At 34.4% G+C, this 20,826-nt stretch overlaps 1 protein-coding gene, 1 long non-coding RNA gene, 1 other non-coding gene and 1 pseudogene across 4 annotated transcripts in view; 1 reads left to right on the top strand and 3 right to left on the bottom strand.

Moving 5' to 3' along the window:
- PPP4R3A (protein phosphatase 4 regulatory subunit 3A) overlaps positions 1–20,826 on the top strand; it is a 37,192-nt gene that overhangs the window by 7,063 nt on the left and 9,303 nt on the right. Inside the window, exons 2-10 of one of the 2 annotated variants that reach the window (XM_039884027.1) lie at positions 4,885–4,940; positions 8,171–8,269; positions 11,763–12,380; positions 14,892–14,969; positions 15,052–15,168; positions 15,600–15,755; positions 17,548–17,679; positions 17,781–17,883; positions 19,091–19,249. In XM_039884027.1, the coding sequence (XP_039739961.1) occupies positions 4,885–4,940; positions 8,171–8,269; positions 11,763–12,380; positions 14,892–14,969; positions 15,052–15,168; positions 15,600–15,755; positions 17,548–17,679; positions 17,781–17,883; positions 19,091–19,249 (1,518 nt within the window). The remainder of the gene's footprint in view (positions 1–4,884; positions 4,941–8,170; positions 8,270–11,762; positions 12,381–14,891; positions 14,970–15,051; positions 15,169–15,599; positions 15,756–17,547; positions 17,680–17,780; positions 17,884–19,090; positions 19,250–20,826) is intronic. The other variant, XM_039884029.1, reaches the window with a different exon arrangement.
- On the bottom strand, positions 3,614–3,732 carry LOC120619959 (5S ribosomal RNA). The gene has a single exon (XR_005657684.1). It is a non-coding gene; the product is annotated as a 5S ribosomal RNA (ribosomal RNA).
- LOC120619941 (uncharacterized) lies at positions 6,970–7,087 on the bottom strand (annotated as a pseudogene).
- The window catches only part of LOC120619613 (uncharacterized), a 28,416-nt gene continuing 20,515 nt past the window's right edge, over positions 12,926–20,826 (bottom strand). Inside the window, exon 3 of the long non-coding RNA XR_005657577.1 lies at positions 12,926–13,565. This is a non-coding gene — a long non-coding RNA (uncharacterized LOC120619613). The remainder of the gene's footprint in view (positions 13,566–20,826) is intronic.

Raw genomic sequence — 20,826 nt, 5'->3', positions numbered from 1 at the left:
GCATGTGCAAATATGGACTTGGAGACTTATCAGAACATCTTTGGAATGGACTCTGACAAGCATTTACTGTGCGGTAGTTGTACTCTTTAGTTCACCTGAGGATGGTTGATTTTGCTCGTGGTCTGAGTGATAGATTCTGCAATGACATTTAATTACGTGTATTGATGCATTCCTCTTATAGCCTGATCGCTTTCTTGATTTTCCTTTGTGTCTTTATATTGTCTTCTTCATTCAGGTTAGAAGTGGGAATGTCTTTCTCAGGTCTTAATATTGGAGTTTGCGGTGCAGGCTTGTCTTGTGACAGTGTCTTTCTCAAATGTGTGAGGAGGTGGTGTCACTGGGAGGGTGAGAGTGAGTTCCTCTTTTTCATCGGAGAGGATGAATGTGTTTCTCAAATAAGTTGGGGTGGGGGCTGTCTTACATATGTGCTTCAGTTATTAAGATATACTGGACCTACTTGTTATCAAAAGCATGTATACTCCTTAATGAGAGAACCTTTTCCACCTCTCTTAACGTTGCTTAAGATCTCTTACTAAGGATCAACTTCTTGATTTCTCCTGTTGTCTCTGCTACCATGATAAATGCCTCTCACCTACAGCTGAACTCTATATCCACATCCATACCCATGTATTACTAGAATGGAATTACTGTTCCCAGTACTATAGCTATAGGAACTGATAAAAATTAATTTGTTAGAGGGAAGGATTGTGTTAATGCATATTAATACTCAGCTAGATATTTTTCAGTTGATTGAAGTTGATCCATAACTTAATCCAATAGAAACTAGGATATGGGGGTGAGGAACCTAATAGACTAGAAATGTGTCTTTTCATTATTATCTTACTTAGCCCCCAAACTAAAAGGACGTTTGCCATGTTCAGTCCTCTACAACAGAGATTCCCAACTTTTTTGGCACCAGGGACCAGTGCTCCTACGAGAGTCTAATGCCTGATGATCTGAGGTGGACCCGAGGCGGTGATGCTAGTGTTGGGGAGCAGCTGCAAATACAGATCAAGCTTTGCTCGCCCACCTCTCACCTCCTGTTGTGTGGCCCAGTCCTAAGAGGCCATGGACCAGTACTGGTCCTTGGCCTGGGGTTTGGGGACCCCTGCTCTACAACCTCTAATGATCTCTTAGGGAAAATAGTATTTGGAGACCGGGGCTGGATTTCCTAAAGTGGTATCTTAGACCAAAGCCATGGATATGGCTAAAATGGGTTTCAGGAAAGATGCTTTCCCAGAACATCTTAAGGTGGCCCCCCCAAAATAGGATAAATTTGCCAACACCAGAAGCTTCGAGTATGTGCTTATTGGTTTAGCCAGGGCTTTGGGAGGGAACACTTCAGGCTTTCGACTTGTGATTTTTTCCTTTGCAATTACCCTGACCTTGTAACACTGCTGAGAGTTTTGAAGCAAATGCAAAAGGAACTGGTCCTTAAAAATAATAGTTATACCACTACCAGTTTTATGTTTTGTTTTAGCAGCTGCGCAGTCAGATGTGTGTTTCTTGAAAGCACAACTTGAAGTGGTAATTCCAACCCCTGTGCCATGCGTTGTTTATCCCTTTTTTAAACTTAAAAACAAAACAAAACTAGAAGTATAATATGTACATCAAAAAAGTACATAAATGATCAGTGTTTAGCTTGATGAATTTTCACAAAATAACAGAGATGACGAAACAATATAACCAGCACCCTGGAAGCCTGTTTCATGTCCTTTCTCAGTCATTCTCTCCCTTCCTCCTCTTCCCTCCCCACCAACCGCTAACACCCTAAAAACACAACCTAACTTCTAACACCACAGATTAGTTTTTGCCAGTTTTTGAACTTTATGTAAATGGAATTATATGGTGTATCCTTTTGTCTGAGGCAGCTTTCATTCATGCTTCTAAGATTCATATATGTTGTTGCATTCACACGTTTGGTTCATTCATTGCTATGTGATATTCCGTTATGAGTATTTGCACTTTAATTTTGAACATTTTTTCCTCTCTAAATCATGTACCTTTAGCAATAACTATCCATTCACTCCCCCTTCCTGCCAGCCCTAAACAACCCCTAATCTACTGATCTTTCTCCAAATTTGCTTACTCTGAATATTTCATATAAATGCAGTCATATAATATGTGGTCTTTTGTAACTGGCTTCTTACAAGGTTCATGCATGAATCAGAACTTCATTTGTTTTTATAGCTGAATACGATTTCATTTTATTTGTCCATTCATCAGTTTTTGGACATTTGGATTTTCACTTTCTTGCTATTAGGAATAATGCTGCTACGAACATACAGGTACACATACTTACGTGGACATATGTTTTCATTTCTCTTGGGTATATACCTAGGAGTGGACTTGTTGATAACTTTTTGAGGAACTGCCAAACCGTTTTCCAAAGTGGATGCCTTTTTATCTACCCATAAACAAAATATATGAGGGTTCCAATTTCTTCATATGGTTGTCAACACTTGTTTTTGTCCATCTTTGTAGGCATCCTAGCTGGTGTGAAATAGTATCTTAATTGTGGTTTTGATTTGTATTTTCCTAATGACTAATGATGTTGAGCATCTTTTCATGCTTACTGTCCATTTCCGTGTCTTCTTTGGAGAAATGTCTATTCAGATCCATTGCTCATTTTTAAATTGAATTGTCTTTATTATTGAGTCGTAAGAGTTCTGGATACCAGTTCCTCATCATATATATGATTTCTAAATAATTTCTCCCATTCTGTGGGGTTGTCTTTTCACATATCTTGATGGTCTTTATAGCACAGAAGTTTCTAATTTAGATCATGTCCAGTTACTTATCAGTGATGTCCAATATTTTCTTTTGGGTAGGTTGTGCTTTTGTGTCATTTAACTTTCAAAGAGGCATTACTTAGTTTGGCTTTATGACACTAGACTTCTTGCATCTTCTGAAATTTGTTGTAAAGTATTCCATTTGATTTGTTTCCTATGTAGTTTTCTAGGGATAGATTGTTTTTGAGGACATGCTATATTTTAAAGTAGGTTTTTTTGGACTATATTTTCTCATAGAAACCATGTTTTGAGTGTAGTTATATGCCACGACTCATCTTTAAAAAGCAAGTTTAGTCCATAATCTACCTGATACATACTCTGTGATTTAATTGGGAAACAACAGAATGCAATTTTTTGTCCTAGTAGTTAAAACAATGAAAGAATACTTACAAAGATAATTGGAGACTTTTAATACTTTTAAGAGATTCTAGACATTGAGTTCATTTGCTGCTGCTTTTTCTTATGAATGTATCACTATGACAATTCTTAATAATTACCAAAATAAAAATCCAATAATTGTGCATATGAAAAATTGAAGGAGCAGTGAAAAATTATTTTGATTATTTTAGCAAAAGTTAGAAAAAGAGGATTAAACAGAGTTTCCTCTATAATGTGGGAGTGTTTATCTGAACCTCATCCAAAAATAGTAAAAAGAAAAGAGCCTAAAGAAATGGAGTTTGGGGGTTACAGGTGGGAAAACTATGGAGACTGTTTACTTATATTTATTTTTTTAGGCGGGGCAACCCTTGGTTGACCTCACAGATTGCAAGGACCTTGTCGACTTACAATCCCTTATTATTATTATTTTTTAAAATTTTTTACACCTATAGCACCTGGTCTTCCTAGGTGGTCTCCCATCCAAGTACTTACCAGGCCTGACCCTGCTTAGCTTCCGAGATCAGATGGGATCGGGCTTGTTCAGGGTGGCATGGCCATAGACAATAGGCAGTTTAGTTACCTTAAGCATAGAAAGGAAAGTAGACAGATTTGGGGTTGAGCTGTTCACCTGTGCTAGACATAGTGGGAACATTTGAGTGAATTGGGAAGCTGTCTAGGTACATAGGGTGTTTGCAAATTAAGTCATCACAACTTGGTAAATACTGGTATTTTACTATATTCAATATCACAGCACTGTTATGAGCACATAGTAGTAAATGGTCAGCAAATCACTAATATGGGACAGTATCATAAAATTCACAAACAATTTTTAACATAAAAGCAAGTTAATTAAATCTGGAAATGTTAAGAATACCCTTTTCCCAACTGTGTAGCCACTATCTGGAATGGGTAAAGCAGCTGTTAAGTATTATATGAGAAGAAATGAAAGCTTAGAATGAAAGACAGGTGTGGAGAAACCAGCTTCTTAAGCATTTTAGGCCAGAATTTAGATTAGTGTATTGGGGGATAAACTGGAACTGGTTGAGGGGAGAGATGTAAGTTGAGTCTTAAATTTTGCTTTGTCACAAAGCAGTACTTGTTTTCTAAATACCATGAGTCTTATGATACTGCCAGGGAGGAGAAAATACCAGAATGTGCAAATTAACTTAACTATGAGAAATAAATTATTTGAAGATGGAGAAGAGTGGTAATTCCTGTATTAAGAAACAAATATGAATCTTTCTGAAGGTGAAGCATAATTTGAGGATGTACTTGGGCTATGGTTCATATCCTTGATGTTTTCAAACTTTTGTAAATTCTCATTTCCAGTCTTGAGAGATCAGCATATCGGCATTTTTTAGAAAATGTCTCTAAGTAATACTGTATATCAGAGATTTAAACCCAGACCCTCTGGTATCACTCTGTACTGTTTCACTACCGTGTGCTGCCCATAAATTGTTAGATTTCTGTTACCATCCAGTACTCACTCCAGATGATCATGTCTGTCTTGTTTACAGTAAATATGTATAAAGCCAGCCTTTCTTGGGTTACAAGTTATTATATTTAAACTTGTATTTTTTAAAAATAATGTTTTAACTGAAGTTATATGTGCATCAAATGTTCAGAAAAGGAACTATGTGTATATGTAAGGAATATATGATTTTGCTGCTTTGCACTTACATAATGGAATGTCTTTTCTTTTTCTGTTTCGTAGGCTCTCTACTTTTAGAGTCCAAAATAAATCCTAACACTGCATACCAGAAACAACAGGTAAAAATTTGAAGATGTTTTATTTTATCTTGCATATTGTCTTCTCAGTTCAATTAAATGAAAATTTACCCTCTGATTCCTTACAATGAAAATTTCAAAACAGATTACAACATACTTTGCCTGTCTAGTTCTAAAATGTGATTTCTACCAACCTCTGTAGTATATAAAGCAGTCATTTTTAATTTAAAAAATTTTGATCTGAGGTAAGCTAAGTTTATGTTCCAGATATTCTAGCAACTGAGTCTTAATTTCCAGAAGTTAACACTAAAACAGTTTCTACCTAAAGGAAAAAAAAGTGGCCACTGATGTAATAATCAGCTACTAACACAAATAAATAGAAGCTCCTTCCTTTGCTGTTGCAGATGCTAGTGCAGAACAAATATTTGTATCCCTATACAGCAACTCAGTGTAGATAAGAATCTGATTTTTTACATAGCCCAAAGAGAACATTATAATGATATTGCAGTTTTAAGGCAACTTTCAATTTGAGTATGCTCTCTCTTGGATCCTTCCGATGTGCAAGAGATACTTGAAAGCAGATCTTTCACTTACTACTTACTAGCGCTATCAGCAGATGGTATATATTCAGCGCGCGCGCACACACAGATATACTGAAAGCTCTACAAAGCCAGTGAAATCAGTATCAGTCCCCTCATTGCCCTGAAGGTGCAGAGATGAAATAATTTAAAGAACACATTAACAATCATATATTACTTTGTAAATATATGCATGTATTTACATATCATAAAATGCTTTGCTTCATCGACACTAAAATATTACTAGAAAGAAGCATTGGCTTTGTTTTGCACATTAGGCAATGTTTAAAGATTGTGACTTGCTTGAGGTCACATAGATAGTACATAGAAAAGCTGATATTAACTCCTAACTAAATCTATTTCATGGTGATTAATTTGTCCAAAAACATTGGTACAATATGAAATATTTTCCTGATAGTTTAATGGTCTGTTAACACTGCTGCATTTAGTGTTCTTAAGAAAACTTTTAAGTTTGATTGGAATGGTTGGATGTTTTATACTTAAACATTTGGCTTTGATGTTTTATACTTAAATACATAAATTTATGTTTCAAGGTTTCAGTCAGTGGAATAGTAAAAAGCACATCCTAAGAAAAAGATCAAGTCTGTTTTGAGGATGAATGAACACAAATCTATGTCTTAACCTTTTGGTTATTGGATAATAAATAAGCAAAGCTCTTCAAGGAAAACAAAACACGTTGTAAAAAATTTTCTGACTTCTAAATTTGTCAGATGTGTGATTAAGAGCCTATGAATAGCTGTGCCCTGATTTAAGCCTCCAAATGATTCTGAATATACATTGTAACAGGGCAGTAGCTTACAGTTAACATTAGATATACCTTATTACTAATGTGATATTGGTTTTAGGCTTGTTCCAATAGGATCATATTACCACCAATTTTCATAACTGTTTATTATACCCATTTTTAAAACAAAAAACTGAGGCTCAGGAGGTTACCCATGTTGAGCTTACAATGTTTATGTAAATTATTTTGAGCCTGAACAGATATTTGATCACTGTGGAACAGATTGCCTCCTTGGGGTCTATGATCTCTAGAAGTCTGAAGATAGTAAAAAGGGATCTTTGAGCTCTTTTTTAAAATTCTGAATAAGATTGTAGATTTCCCCTATTAGTACTGCTGCATAGCCTGAGCAAATGATCATTTATATACTTCTGGCTGGCATCACTTTAGTTCTGTGAGAGACTATTGGTCTCATGATGGACAGTTATATACTTGACTGAAAAGAGTTAATATGCAATTTAGCAGACAAATTTTTAAACATGGGATCCATTTGAATATAGTAAGAGGTGTCTTTGATAGTGAAAAGTATTAGAAACTGCCATAGAAGAAACATAGGTCCTTTTAAGGTACCTTAAAGATACATATATATAGTTTTTAGGTGAGGCAACCCTTGGTTGACCTCATAGATTGCAAGGACCTTGCCAGCTTACAATCTCTTATTTATTTATTTATTTAAAAAAAATTTTTTTTGCACCTACAGCAAGGACTTACTAGGTGGTCTCCCATCCAAGTACTGACCAGGCCCGACCCTGCTTAGCTTCCGAGATCAGACGGGATCGGGCTTGTTCAGGGATGGCATGGCTGTAGACCTAGGTACCTTAAAGATAATCTAGTCATGTTTCCTCTTCCGTATAGGCACTTTTTTATCACCGTGATAGGATATTCAGCCAGCCTTTGCTTGTTTCCTTTCAGTTACTTTTTGGTCAGATTGCGTTATTTTTTCTTTATATTGTACTCAAATCCATCTAACTCTGACTTCTAATTCTTTTCTTTAGACCACCTTGAAAAAATGCTACATGATAGCTGTTATCTTAGGCTTCTTTTTTAAAAACGTAACTCCCTAGTGCCATTAACCATTTCATGTAGATGATTCATAGACCTCTTGATGAGGGCCGTTTTTTTGAAACGGTTGATTGCTATGAAACAGTGTACATTTGAAAAGATACCTAGACCTTATAAGTATTTTTATTATACCATCATATTGTAGAATACACATTATTTTGTACTACAGGGTATATAAAATAGTATTGTAAGTGTAGTGTCTTGCTGAGATTACATGCTAATAAAAACTGTTAAACTGTTCATTAAAAATTAAAAGAATAACATTAAAACAATAAAGTGAATAGGAGTAAAGGGGTGGTAGGTGATAGGAGCATCTTGCTTCTTGAACCACCACACTGGTGAAAGTTAAAAACCTCTATCTAAATAAATGCTCACATATTACAAATTTAGCCAGTAATTTCAAGGGCTTCGTGGGCCCTTTGGGCCCCAGATAAAGAACACTTGATGTTGACAGGAGGAGGAGGAGCTAGGTTTATTAATCCCATCCTCCTAACATGCCCTATGTATTTATTAAATGCTCTTTCTCTTTAGGCATAAAATATAACTTGATGTGCAAGCACAGGATTGATATAACATTTACTTTGTATCTTTTGGTATATTTAGATCGTGTGTCATTTTGTAGTGGTTTTCATATATTGGTTAAAATTCTCTTTAAAGAAACACAATTTTCATTTTGTAGATTGGATAAAGTGAGATGTAAAAAGGCATTGGTAATTACCACTATTAATGTTGCAAAAAGTAAAGAGTACTGTTCTCCATTCCTTGTTGCTCATTTGCCTTTGAATAGCCGTGATAATATATGTTAATCATTCAGACTTTTTTCTCTCAAGGATACTTTGATTGTGTGGTCGGAAGCAGAAAATTATGACTTGGCTCTTAGCTTTCAAGAAAAAGCTGGATGTGATGAAATTTGGGAGAAAATATGTCAGGTAATTTTAAAAATTAGAAAATCAACATGTTCTTTAAGTATTTCATTTTTTGCTGTGCTTTTAGCTAATGCCCTATGTTTTAAATAAATAGGCAGACATTTCATATAAATCTGTTAAATTCAGTGTTTTCTGTGAAAAAGCTCAATTTGTAGGAAAGTGCAGTTATTGACATTTTACTATGCATGCCAAAGTTTTCTATCCAGCTGCCTTGGAGAGCTCCTCCATGAGTGCTCACTCACATCTCAGATTTAATAGTCCAACACCAAATATAATCTCACTTAGACCTGACCTATTCATTCTCCCATCTTCCTCCCCTCAGTAAATGCCATCCAGTTGCTGAAACCAGAAACTTGTGAGTTGTGTGGATTCCTTCACCCCTAATACCCATTCAGTCCCTCAATTATAAATCTTAAATCCATTCACTTATCATTTTCACTATCATGGTTTACCAAGCCACCATCATTTCTTGCCCGGTTTATTGTTTTTATCTTGAGTGGTCTTCCCAAATCCATACTACAGCTAGAGTGATCTTTTTTGAAATGCAAATCTGAACATAGCACCCTTTGTTCAGTAACTTCTTGTAGCTCTTGACTGTTTCTTCGGCCTCACCTTACATGTTCTCAGTTGATTCTGAATTTCCTGGTGACTCTAGTACCTTAGTCTAGTGACATAATTTCCACGGTCTTTTGTGAATATGCATTTTATGTAGTCTAATGGCTTAAGCCATTGGTTCTTGTTATGTACTCATTTAGACCATTGTTTCCTAAGCACAATTGCTCTATTTCCACATTTATTTCAGCTGAAAAAAACTCTTCAGCAGATTCCTTAATTCCTTGTTTCTCAAAGTGTGGTCCTTAGACCAGCAGCACAAACATGACCTGGGAGCTAATAGAAATGCAAATTATCAGACCCCTATCCCAGATCTACTGAATCAAAAACTCTGTGAGTAGCTACCAATAATTACATTTTAATGAGGTCTTTAGGTCAGGTTTTCTCTGTAAAGGGTAAAACCTAAAGTAAATAAAGGGTAAAACCTAATAGTAAATATTTTAGGCTTTGTGGGCCAGTATAACTCCTATTCAGCTCTGCTGCTTCAGTGCAAAAATAGCCATAGATAATAAATGGGAGTGGTTCTCTTCATGTAAAGTATAATTTATAAACACAGGTAGTGGGCTAGGTTTGGCTGTAGTTTGTCAACCTCTGCTTTAGTCAGTTCTGATCCACCCTGAAATTTGAGAGCCACTGCTTTAATAGAAGCTACAGTGTCCTTGAGGCACAGTTTTTCCTTACCGAATTTATTTCTGCTATGTATTCTACTCAGCTGTTTTTCATAACCTGCCTGTCAGACTGTCCCTTCCTTCTGTTAATATGTGAATGCCTACGTGCTTGTTCTTTACTTTCTGTCCCATACAAGCGTTTTTATAGCATATTCCTCTAGATTTTGTCTTTTGAAGTTCTCCCATGAAAAGAGATGAAATTTATGAGCTCAGGGTATGCTAAAATTATTAGCATCCATCATTCAGACAAGTTTTGTTCTTCACTGTTTTGGACAGCCGCCCTCTGGATACAGTCTTCTATTAGGCCAGTATCTAACTCAGACCTCAGTCTGTTACTGTCATACCTGGCGCTTCTCTAACGTAACTGTCTTTTACTTTTCCTTAGTCTGTAATACCATAAATTTTTTAGTCATCTTCACTTGGGGCACAGGTAACCCACTGGCTATTTTATTTTCTTTTGTGATCTTTTCTTCCACCTTTTACATAGTTTATGTTCAGTATTTCATTTCTCAGTCACCCTCTTATGATCCTATCTGTACTTCTCAATCATTATTTCTAGATTCTGGCTTATTCTAGGGAATTGATTATATTTTGCTCTCTGAGATCTTATATGTTTCTCAATTTTGTGACCCCATTCACTATTTTTTGATCTAGAAACCATTTTATAGTACACTCTTTGATTGCAGTTATATCTGGGTGCATCTTTTTCCTTTTGGTATTTATCATGGCCTTCATATTCTTTCTTCATATCTGTCCAGACTGACTTCTAAGATTTATCCTTCTCTTAATGAAAGCTCTTTTAGCTTAGTTTGCCTTTCTTTCATTTCCATCCTTCCATTGCCCCTGTTCTGAAAGTAAAGCTGAAACATATTTGTCAAATATTACAATTTCACCTTGATTTCCTGAGTATATCAGGTTTGAAGAGTATCCTAAATACAGTCCTTTTTGATTACCTTAACCATCATATTTGCAAATTAGCTTAAGATAGCATTTTCATTATAATGAGGGCTCTTGTCCCTTTTCATTTTTTAATCAAATGCTACCATTTTTCTAAAAAGCCATTGCTTGAGTATTAGGAATCTAAAGTTATAATGAGAGCTTATGTAATTAACAAATCCAAAGCCAACTTGAGACTGTGCCAGGTACAAGCTATAAATGTGTGGTGCTGCCCAGTGGGTTAAGGTCACCTTGCAACATACTTCAAAACATATTCCAGGCCTTCCCTTCTAGTATCCATCAACAGTATTTCTTAACTATGCTAAGCAATTTAAATTTCTTGGTCATTTCAAATGAGGTCTAATTTTTCTATACTTTTACCATTCAATTTGGCCTACCGGGGCTACTTTAGTGGCAGTGTCTTGAATTATAGGGCCAAAAAAGCAAAACTTCTATTTTTTTTATAGTTAGAGCTCTTACACTGACAAAGTTGGGATTTTATTTCAAACTCTAGGACTTCTGGGAGATCACGAAAGCTACAGGTTTGGGTGTGTAGGCAGGAAAACTTTTCCATGGTTTGGCTACCTAACTTTGAGCAGATACTCTTGGGGGATAGCTCTACTACATATAGGTTGCAGTTATTTTTTGTGTGGGTGCACTTGTTTCCCACCCACCCAGTTTTTCTTAATCATATTTTTGGGCTACTAACCAGCATTTATAGCAAATCAGTGACCCACTTTGGTCCAAAACCAGTTTGTACATGCTCTTTGGCCCTTGATTTCTAGAATTAACATTTAAGTATTCTCTTTGTTGCTTATAATTATATGTATTTTGTACGATATTTGAAATTTTGTTAAAGTTTGATAGCTATCTTGGAGGACAATGCTATGAATGTTTCTGAGACTTGCTATGGGAAGAGGGCCATGGGTAGATGATGTGAGTGGATGTTTTAGCATGAGTCCTCTACACTGAGGGTCTGCAGGGCACTCTTTCTTCACAGTTTAGCCTATCCCAAAACATTTTGTTGCTGGTAAACCTTGCACTTTAGGAGGCTCATCCCATCTCTTAAGTTTGAATTTTCCTTCCTTAAAATTGAAAGTATATATTATTTGTAGAAATGCAACTCAGAAAAGTAGGAAGTTGGGTTGAATTTGAAGGAAAGTCTTAAACTTAAAAATTATCATTATAATTTTCTTATAACATTTCTTGTATTCACGTAAGAATATCACTTAGATTTGCTTGACTGTACTGTGTCAGTTATTATAAATCTGATTTAATAGGTTCAAGGAAAGGATCCTTCAGTGGACATCACTCAGGACCTTGTAGATGAATCTGAAGAGGAGCGTTTTGATGATATGTCATCGCCAGGTTTAGAATTGCCATCTTGTGAATTAAGTCGCCTTGAGGAAATTGCAGAACTTGTGGCATCGTCTTTACCTTCCCCCCTGCGTCGTGAAAAACTTGCACTAGCACTGGAAAATGAGGGTTATATTAAAAAGCTCCTAGAGCTTTTTCATGTTTGTGAAGATTTGGAAAATATTGAAGGACTGCACCACTTGTATGAAATTATCAAAGGCATCTTCCTCTTGAATCGAACTGCTCTTTTTGAAGTTATGTTCTCTGAGGAATGTATAATGGATGTCATTGGATGCTTAGAATATGATCCTGCTTTATCACAACCACGAAAACACAGGGAATTTTTAACAAAAACAGCCAAATTTAAAGAAGTGATTCCCATATCAGACCCTGAGCTGAAACAAAAAATCCATCAGACATACAGAGTCCAATATATACAAGATATGGTTCTGCCTACCCCTTCAGTCTTTGAAGAAAATATGTTATCAACACTTCACTCTTTCATCTTTTTCAATAAGGTAGAAATTGTTGGTATGTTACAGGTGAGTTCGATCATTCTTTTTTCCTTTAAAAGGTACCTACCTACTTGATTAATACCATTTAAAATGTTAATTGTTTTTAGCAGAAATAATTTTCTGTTCTCTTTAAATACCTAAATTTTTTTTTTACAGAATGCCCAGTCTGTCAGGTTTGGTGTTTTAGGGTGCTTGCATTAGAATTGCCTAGGCTACAATTTCCTGGATTCTGCACAAAATACAGAATATAAATCTCTGAGCTGGCCAGTAATCTCCAAAGTCAGAGAACCTCTCAGTATATTTTCTCATCATGTGTGAATTAGTCTATTGTAACTGAAAAAGAAGTTTGCATAGTGCAAAGATTTGTGAGTTGCATACCTTCCATGTTTTTTTTCCTTTGATGCATATGTTGTAAGAATAACAAATGTGTGATATGACTTGAAAGATATTATATAAAGCTTTACCTCAGATCTACAAACAAAATAATTATTTTGAAACCTGGATTTGTTAAATAAAGGAGGCAAATGTCAAAAGAGCTGCTTGGAAGCACATGTTAAAAATAAAGCAGTGAGTTTAATTTTTCATTGTCTGTTCCTTTTTAGAAAATTGCTGTATTTTCAGTGCCCTTGGCCTTTGTCACCCTTAAAAAAATGACTTCTTGAACACACAATACAATATACATATGACATTATTGAATTGTACACTTGAAACCTATTTAATTTTATTAAACAATGTCACCCCAATAATTTTAAAATGACTTCAAATAGAAAAGTCAATTTTACCAAAACTGCTTTCCTGGAACTGGTAATAATTCCAGTTCATGTTGACTAATTTAACATGTTTTCCATTCATTTAAGACAGACATGTAAGCAAATAACATAGGCAATACAGTCTGGTAAGTACAATAATAATCTTCCACACAGTATATTATTATTGATGATAGAGGAAGGAGAAGGGTTTTGGAACCAATTTCCATTTGTTTTTTGATTTGATAAGGAACTAGTTTTCGCCAGCTACCTAGTCTAGTAGAGCCTCTGTTCTGGTCGTTTTGATTCCTAGTTTCCTTGGATATTCCTGAGTGCTACTGTTCCTTTAGCTCCATGTGCTTTTGTTATGTGGTGATTTGTTACCTCTATGTTTTCTTCGTCTTTATACCTGTAAAATGCCAGTTTTACTTTTGAAGTATGAATGATTTCAAGTTGTTAAGTTGTGCTGTGAAGAAAGGAAAATTTTACAAAATATTTGATAAAAAGTGATTGAAGTATAATTTAAAGCAGATTTTTACCCACCTTATGTACAATCTTATCCCTTTCATTGGCTACTGTCTACCTAATACTGTTAAACAGTCGTATTCTCTCTATTTCTATACTCCAAATGCAGCAGTACAGAGAATCTTTTTTAATCATTTGATTTCCATTTGGTGTGGGATACATTATATCTGGGATGCATTTTGAAACTGGATGCCATTTGAGGTATGGCCTATTTGTACATTTTAGATAAAGTGGGAATAACAAAACTATCTTAGTATCACATAAAATGTTTCTTGAGCACCTACAACAGGGAATATGGAGTTAATAATCTAATAGGAGATTATATACACACAGAAACATAACATACACGTGTAGAGGTGTGTATGTATATATTTAGACTTGGGTATGTCTAGGGCTGAAGTAGTGTTGAATGTACTTCTAGCTGAGGTGGTATGGAGTTAAAATATAACAGCATCTTAAAAATAGTGATGGAAAAATTGAACAGGCATTCAGGAAGACTTTACTGCCTGCTAACTATGGTTGGGCTTTGTGTAAATTTTTAATTTGTGTCAACTATAAAATGAGGTAAGATAACATCTGAGGTTCTTTCCAAGTTCTACACTCTGACTTATTTACCCAGGTTAATATCCTATGAGAATGTCTTTTGAATCCTTTAAAAATAATTTAATACATATTAAACTATTAGTGTATATGGCTATCTTCAAATAATAGATGTTTCTTTGAAAATTGAATTTAACTTTTGTTAGAAAATGGAATAATTTTCTGTGTCTTTAAAACGTGAAGTTCGTTCCACCTTGACTTTTATCTTCATTTGAGAGGTTATAGAGCTGCTAAAGTTAAGGTTATGAAATGCTGTGAAAACCAGGGGTCTGTAAACTATGGCTCATACCTGTTCTCGTAAATGAAGTTTTATTTGAACACAGCCACATTCATTTACATACTGTCTATGACTGCTTCTTACTGTAACAACAGAGCTGAGTAGTTGTGGTAGGGACCATACGGCCTGCAAATATTTACACTGTGGCCCTTAAAACAGGCTTAGGAAATAGAGCCTTGCCAAAATATAAAGAACAATCTTTCTGTAATTGTCAGTTTACCCTTTAATAGTTTGGTTTCCTTCTCTTTTAAAAAAAAATCATCAATACCATTTTTCCTTTTTCTAGTTAACTGCAATTTATATCTTCTATTATAGCATCTTAAAATTATTATACTCTTACATTTGTATTACACTCTTACAATTTGCATAATTTATCCTTTGATTTCATAGGAAGATGAAAAATTTCTGACAGATTTGTTTGCACAACTAACAGATGAAGCAACAGATGAGGAAAAAAGACAGGAATTGGTAAGAAATTTGATATTAAAAAAGGACATGAAGCTAAAACTACAAACTTTCTATAGTCACTTAACCATTTTCCTATTTTCAGGTTAACTTTTTAAAAGAATTTTGTGCGTTTTCCCAAACGCTGCAACCTCAAAACAGAGATGCATTTTTCAAGACTTTGTCAAACATGGGCATATTACCAGCTTTAGAAGTCATCCTTGTAAGTTTGTTTCTCCTTACTTAATTACCATTATATTTTTAATCTACCAAAATGATATATTTTTGTTACATGCAGGTATTTGATTACAGCCAGCATTTAATATTAGCTGTATATTACAAAGTTAAAAAACTATAAAATTCTAGGATTAAAGTTCTTACACAGTACTGAAAAAGTACTCAGGAATTTTCCATGTTTTTAAAACTAATTTGCAATTTTGCAGCCTGTCGACATGTTAAAGTAGAAGAGTAAACAGGAACAAAAGAAAGCATATCTTTATCTCTATAACAGTGGTTTTTACATGCAGCAGAATTTCCTTGACCTCTTTTTTATAATTGCAGTGTTTTCTTAAAATTTGTTAGGTTTTAGATTTATGTAGCTGTAAGTTCCATATTTTTATAATTATAGGAGAAATAAGTGCTTTTTATCTGCAGGGCATGGATGATACACAGGTGCGAAGTGCTGCTACTGATATATTCTCATACTTGGTTGAATATAATCCATCCATGGTACGAGAGTTTGTCATGCAGGAGGCACAACAGAATGATGATGTAAGTAAGAAGTTAACAGAGCAAAAAATAACCAACAAGGTAAATATTATTTGCACTAACAGTAAGTATATATACATGGGGAGCTATAACTGTGTTTCTTTTAGTTAAGGTTTAAATAGTTAATATTTGGGAAAAGTGTAGCCATGATATCAAATGGCTTATCCTTCCCCTAACTTGGCTCCTGTCTCAGTTTTAAAGTATATCTTCAGCTATTTTATTAGTGCTCAACTTAAATTCCTTTTTAAGTTTTTGAGGTCAAGTTTCTTAATTCTGAAGTTAACTTACTATATTGTCTGGTTTAAATCATTCAGCCAATAAATTGTTCTGTATGTGGAATTATGAATAATTGCCTTAGGAAAACAGTCACTTTGCTAGGGATTCTCAAAATCAAGAATGAAGAAATGAAACACAGTCTCTTGGATAGTATTTAGGTGCTTTCTTTACTACCTAACCATAGGGAACAAGCTGTTGTCTTGATCACAGACACACAGATACAATTTTAAAGTAAGTGAGAGAATATATCCTGCTAATGGGAAGGGCACTCCCAGAGTTTATGGTGGTACATGGCATATGTGATGGCCCAAATGTGTGTGCTGTTTTATTTTCAGATAATTAAAGCAATGATTGATTTTCCCCTATAAAATCTTGGAAGTAATTTTTTACTTAATAATAAACTAAGATATTCTTCCCTCAACTCCTCATGGGATGTGGGGAAAATATATCCTCTTAGGCTATAATTCTTTTTTTTTTTTCATATTTTTACAAAATGAGAAAATACTTTTTTAAAAAAAGTAGTGCGCTGTGATGTCAAAATGAAGTGGAATGCCTAGTAACATCTATATTTAAAGTTTTGTTGTTTTTTTTTTTAATGGGAGTGTCAGAATAGATGTAGAAGACTACCAGTCTGAACTGTCGAATATTATGTCATGTTTTTCTTGAAAACCAAAATATCTGTATTATTAAAAGTAAAGGTTATTCTTGTTGGCCCTGTAACCTGATAGTTGAACATACACTGATGAACTTGACTCACATTCAGTAGGTCTCTTGATTCCCAGTCCTTATCATCGTTTCTTTATACTGTCTGCATTTTCTTTCTTTCCATCCTATCATTGCATATATTGGCAGGAGCAAGGATTTTCTTATTGAGTCCCTCTCATGTTTTATTTATTCCTTGGGCAAGGAACACCAGTCATAGTAGAGCCTTAGGAAAACTAGCACTTAGTTTTCTGTGACATTTGGAATCTCTACAATACATTTGTTCTTGTGTGCATCCTCTAAATACTGTAATCTCGTTTTTCCCAATTTCTGACATTCAGGTACCAACTAATTTTTTCTTAAATTTACTTTAAATGGAAACTTTCTATCATTTCCATGAATGGAGAAGAGATATAGATATCATTTACCATAAATAGGAGGAGAAGGAACTATAAAAATGCAGTGAAAGTATAACAGTGTTACAAATTCTAGCTAAATATTTTTACTATTAAAGCTGTGAACCTTAGAAGACCCATCAGTTTTCTTCAGGAGGGATATTTTGTTATCAAGAGGTGTAAAGATCTGTTAGCACCAACCTTAAACTGTTTTTGTTTTAATCAGAAGGATTTAAAGATAACAAAAAGAAATTTTCTTTTCAGTACTGTTAAGTGTAATGTACCTGTACCACACTTCAAGGAAACACTGCCATGTATCTTATTGAAGAAGTCAGTCAATCATTTCATTTGGTTTGTAACAAGATAGCTAGAGTGAGGTATAATGCTATAGTATGTCATAGAATGTGTTTTTTCCATCCTCTCCTGTAATAAGTGATCTTTATTTGTATTTTTCTCACCAGGATATTTTGCTCATCAACCTCATTATAGAACATATGATTTGTGATACAGACCCTGAACTTGGAGGAGCGGTCCAACTTATGGGCCTGCTTCGAACTTTAGTTGACCCAGAGAACATGTTAGCTACTGCCAATGTAAGCCATAGGCATTCTTCTCTTTATCATACTAGTATATTGTTTATTGCTGGTAGGAACCGACGCACTTAAAGTTCATGGAACTATTTTTGATTCCTTAGAAAACAGAAAAGACTGAATTTCTGGGTTTCTTCTACAAACACTGTATGCATGTCCTCACTGCTCCTTTATTGGCAAATACAACAGAAGACAAACCTAGCAAAGGTAAGATAATGCAGGTTGGTAGTTAACTTCTTTGTTCTTGAACTCTGAAACTCAAAGTTGGTGTCAACATAGAGATCTAAGGCTAATTTTAAAAGAGGTGTTCGAAGTAAAATTTCTTTAAAGAGTTATAATCAGAGATAACAGAAAGGTAAAAAATAAAAAGATTAATTGTTGCTTTAGAATTTTAAGTTTTTTTGTTAAAGCAGTATTTATATTTAGTTTATATTTACATCAGTGAAAGAAATAGAAGTAGCTATGAAAAAAATTTATTTGTACTCCAGATGTGTAGTAGAGAAGAGCTGTGCTCAATATTAAGCTATTTTTATTTGCATTAAGGATTATTCCTATGTTTTGATTATTTCTGCATTTTACTGCTTTAGCTTATGTGTTTAATTTAGAAAATAGCTTAAGGTCTTCATTGGGAAATCCTTTATTGAAGTTTTGAGAATATATTATTTTGTCATAAGAATTACCAGTATTTTTGACACCACCTAGAAAATAAATGTTAAATTTACCTTTTTTTGTAACTAGAAGCAAGTGTTGGATACATGATATTCATTTTTCCTATCTACTGTATTCATACTAGGTAAACGTTGAGGCTCCTTTCCAAACCACATGTTCAATTCAAACATTTTATTGGGAACCCATTTCATGGAAGGCACTGTGCTATAAGCTTTGGGGTCTTAATGGGGTAATTGAGAAATGTGAGTAAAATACTTCCAGAGGTTTGCCGCCTGGTGAGGAAGATAAGCCAGTAATTATAATTGAGTGTGGACTCATTATGTGTAGTAAAGGAGGCACAAAACACACTGGAATCTTAGGAGCTGAGAGATTAATTCCACCAGAGACCAGATGGTGTCTGGCAGGACCGCTTATGCTATATGTACACCTGTCGAGGGATGTGTTAAGACATGATAGAGCAGTCTTCCACTTTGGAATACAGCAGATCTAATAATGTATCCCATCTCTGCCTTACTAACTTCTCAGACTTGGTCTTGTGAAACTAATTCCTTACAGAGTTGTTTTAAATAAAGAAAAGTGTAAAGCATCATTCTTGACACATGGTAGACATTCAAATAAATATTAAGTTTCCTTTTCCTTTAAAATATTTGGGTTCATAGAAAGGACTTTACTTGATTGGCATTGGAATTTTACATTTGAGGAGGAAAAGAATATTAACCATCAATATAATTGTGTTTTGTTTTAGATGATTTTCAGACTGCCCAGTTGTTAGCACTTGTATTGGAGTTGTTAACGTTCTGTGTGGAGCACCATACCTATCACATAAAGAACTACATTATTAATAAGGACATCCTCCGGAGAGTGCTAGTTCTCATGGCCTCAAAGCATGCTTTCTTGGCATTATGTAAGTGTTGCTTCTGGTAGAAGTATGTATTATCTACATGTTACCATTTTGTTGGTATCTTTAGGTTTCATTGAGAAGAAAAGATCACAGACTTAGGTCAGGAGATCTAGGTTCTAATACTACTACACTGAGTATGTACTTGTGTCACATATTGAGCAGGTGATTATCCTGACACACTTCTTTCTCATTAACACATAGCAAAGGGGTTAGAGTGTCTCTAAAAATACATATTAAAGGATTATAGTCCATCATTAAGATGGCACCTTAGATTATTTTACCTCAGTTATTTTTTCGACTTAGTACAGCATTACTAATTACAAATTGGGCATTGCGAGACTATAGCATCACATGAAATCATGAAGAACTTTGATAATTTGGAAAATTTATAGCTAATAGAACTGAATTCCTAAAACACATTCTTTCTGAGTTTCTAAAACACATTCATTCTGAGTTACAGAATGCCTAGCACAAATGTCTACAGATGGTCCATTTGTTAATTCCACAAATATTTCTTTCTCAGCTTTATTACAATATATTTGACATATAATATTGTGTTACCTCAGATATTTTAAAGCAGGGATGGCAAACTACAGCTGTGGCCAAATCCAGCCTGTGGTCTATTTTTGCACAACCTGCAACCTGAAAAATGGTTCTCATATTTTTAAAGGGTTGTTAAAAAAAAAAAAGCTGCTGTGGGCCACAAAGCATACACGTTTATGGGAATACTTAACTCTTCAGAGCAACAGTCTTTTAACAAGATGGTTTTTAGTTATATGTGTTTTTCAAAAATTGACTTCCACTGTGTTCATAAGACACTAGTTTTTTTGAAGTACAAACATTTTTTTTCTGAATAGGAAATAGGTTATTCCAGAATATTCTTGATCATGTAGCAGCCAGTTGCCTTTGGTAAATTGGCAGACAATTTTAGGGGTATCCTAGAGATGTCTACTGGTAATTAAGTTTTGCCTTTTAATTTTTATAGGTAAGTTTAGTTGTTTTTGTTTGTTTGTTTAAAGGTATCATAATCATATAGTAATTAGAAGTCTGAACTATACATCTATTTTTGCTGTTTTTATTTCATTAAAAAAATTTCTGCTTATGATTTTTAAAAATATCCGTAAATTATAAAAGCATTGTGTGTATATAGGATGTTTCTAGTGTTGATTTGTTCTTTTTGCCTACATTTTATCTTCAAAAGTATGTCATTAAACTTTCTATCATGGTTAACAGTTGTTATAGTTGACTTCATTTTTCAGATTAGTGTACACTGTGCAGTATGTACTGAGAATACATTTGGTCAGAGTATATTTTCATTTTCCAACTTTCAGATATTTAGTACTTTCTGCTAATTACCCAGATCTTTTGATATTACCGTAGTAATTTTTTTTTTCAGTCAAAAGTAATAGGTGGCATTAACCTAGACTGCTAAGGACAGCAAAAAATAAATTCATTTATTTTGGTTCTACTTTACTATTGCATATATCTATGGACATGCGAAAGAAGTCCTTTTAAATTTATGTTCATTTTCCATCTATACCTATCACAGCAAAAGTGAGAGCCCAAAACCAAGTTGAGAG

The sequence above is a fragment of the Pteropus medius genome, unplaced genomic scaffold (genome assembly GCF_902729225.1).
Source record: "Pteropus medius unplaced genomic scaffold, Ma_sr-lr_union100, whole genome shotgun sequence".
Lineage (NCBI taxonomy): Eukaryota > Metazoa > Chordata > Mammalia > Chiroptera > Pteropodidae > Pteropus > Pteropus medius.
The sequence above is the reverse complement of the archived record's forward strand: the minus strand, read 5'-3'. Positions and strand labels throughout refer to the sequence as shown.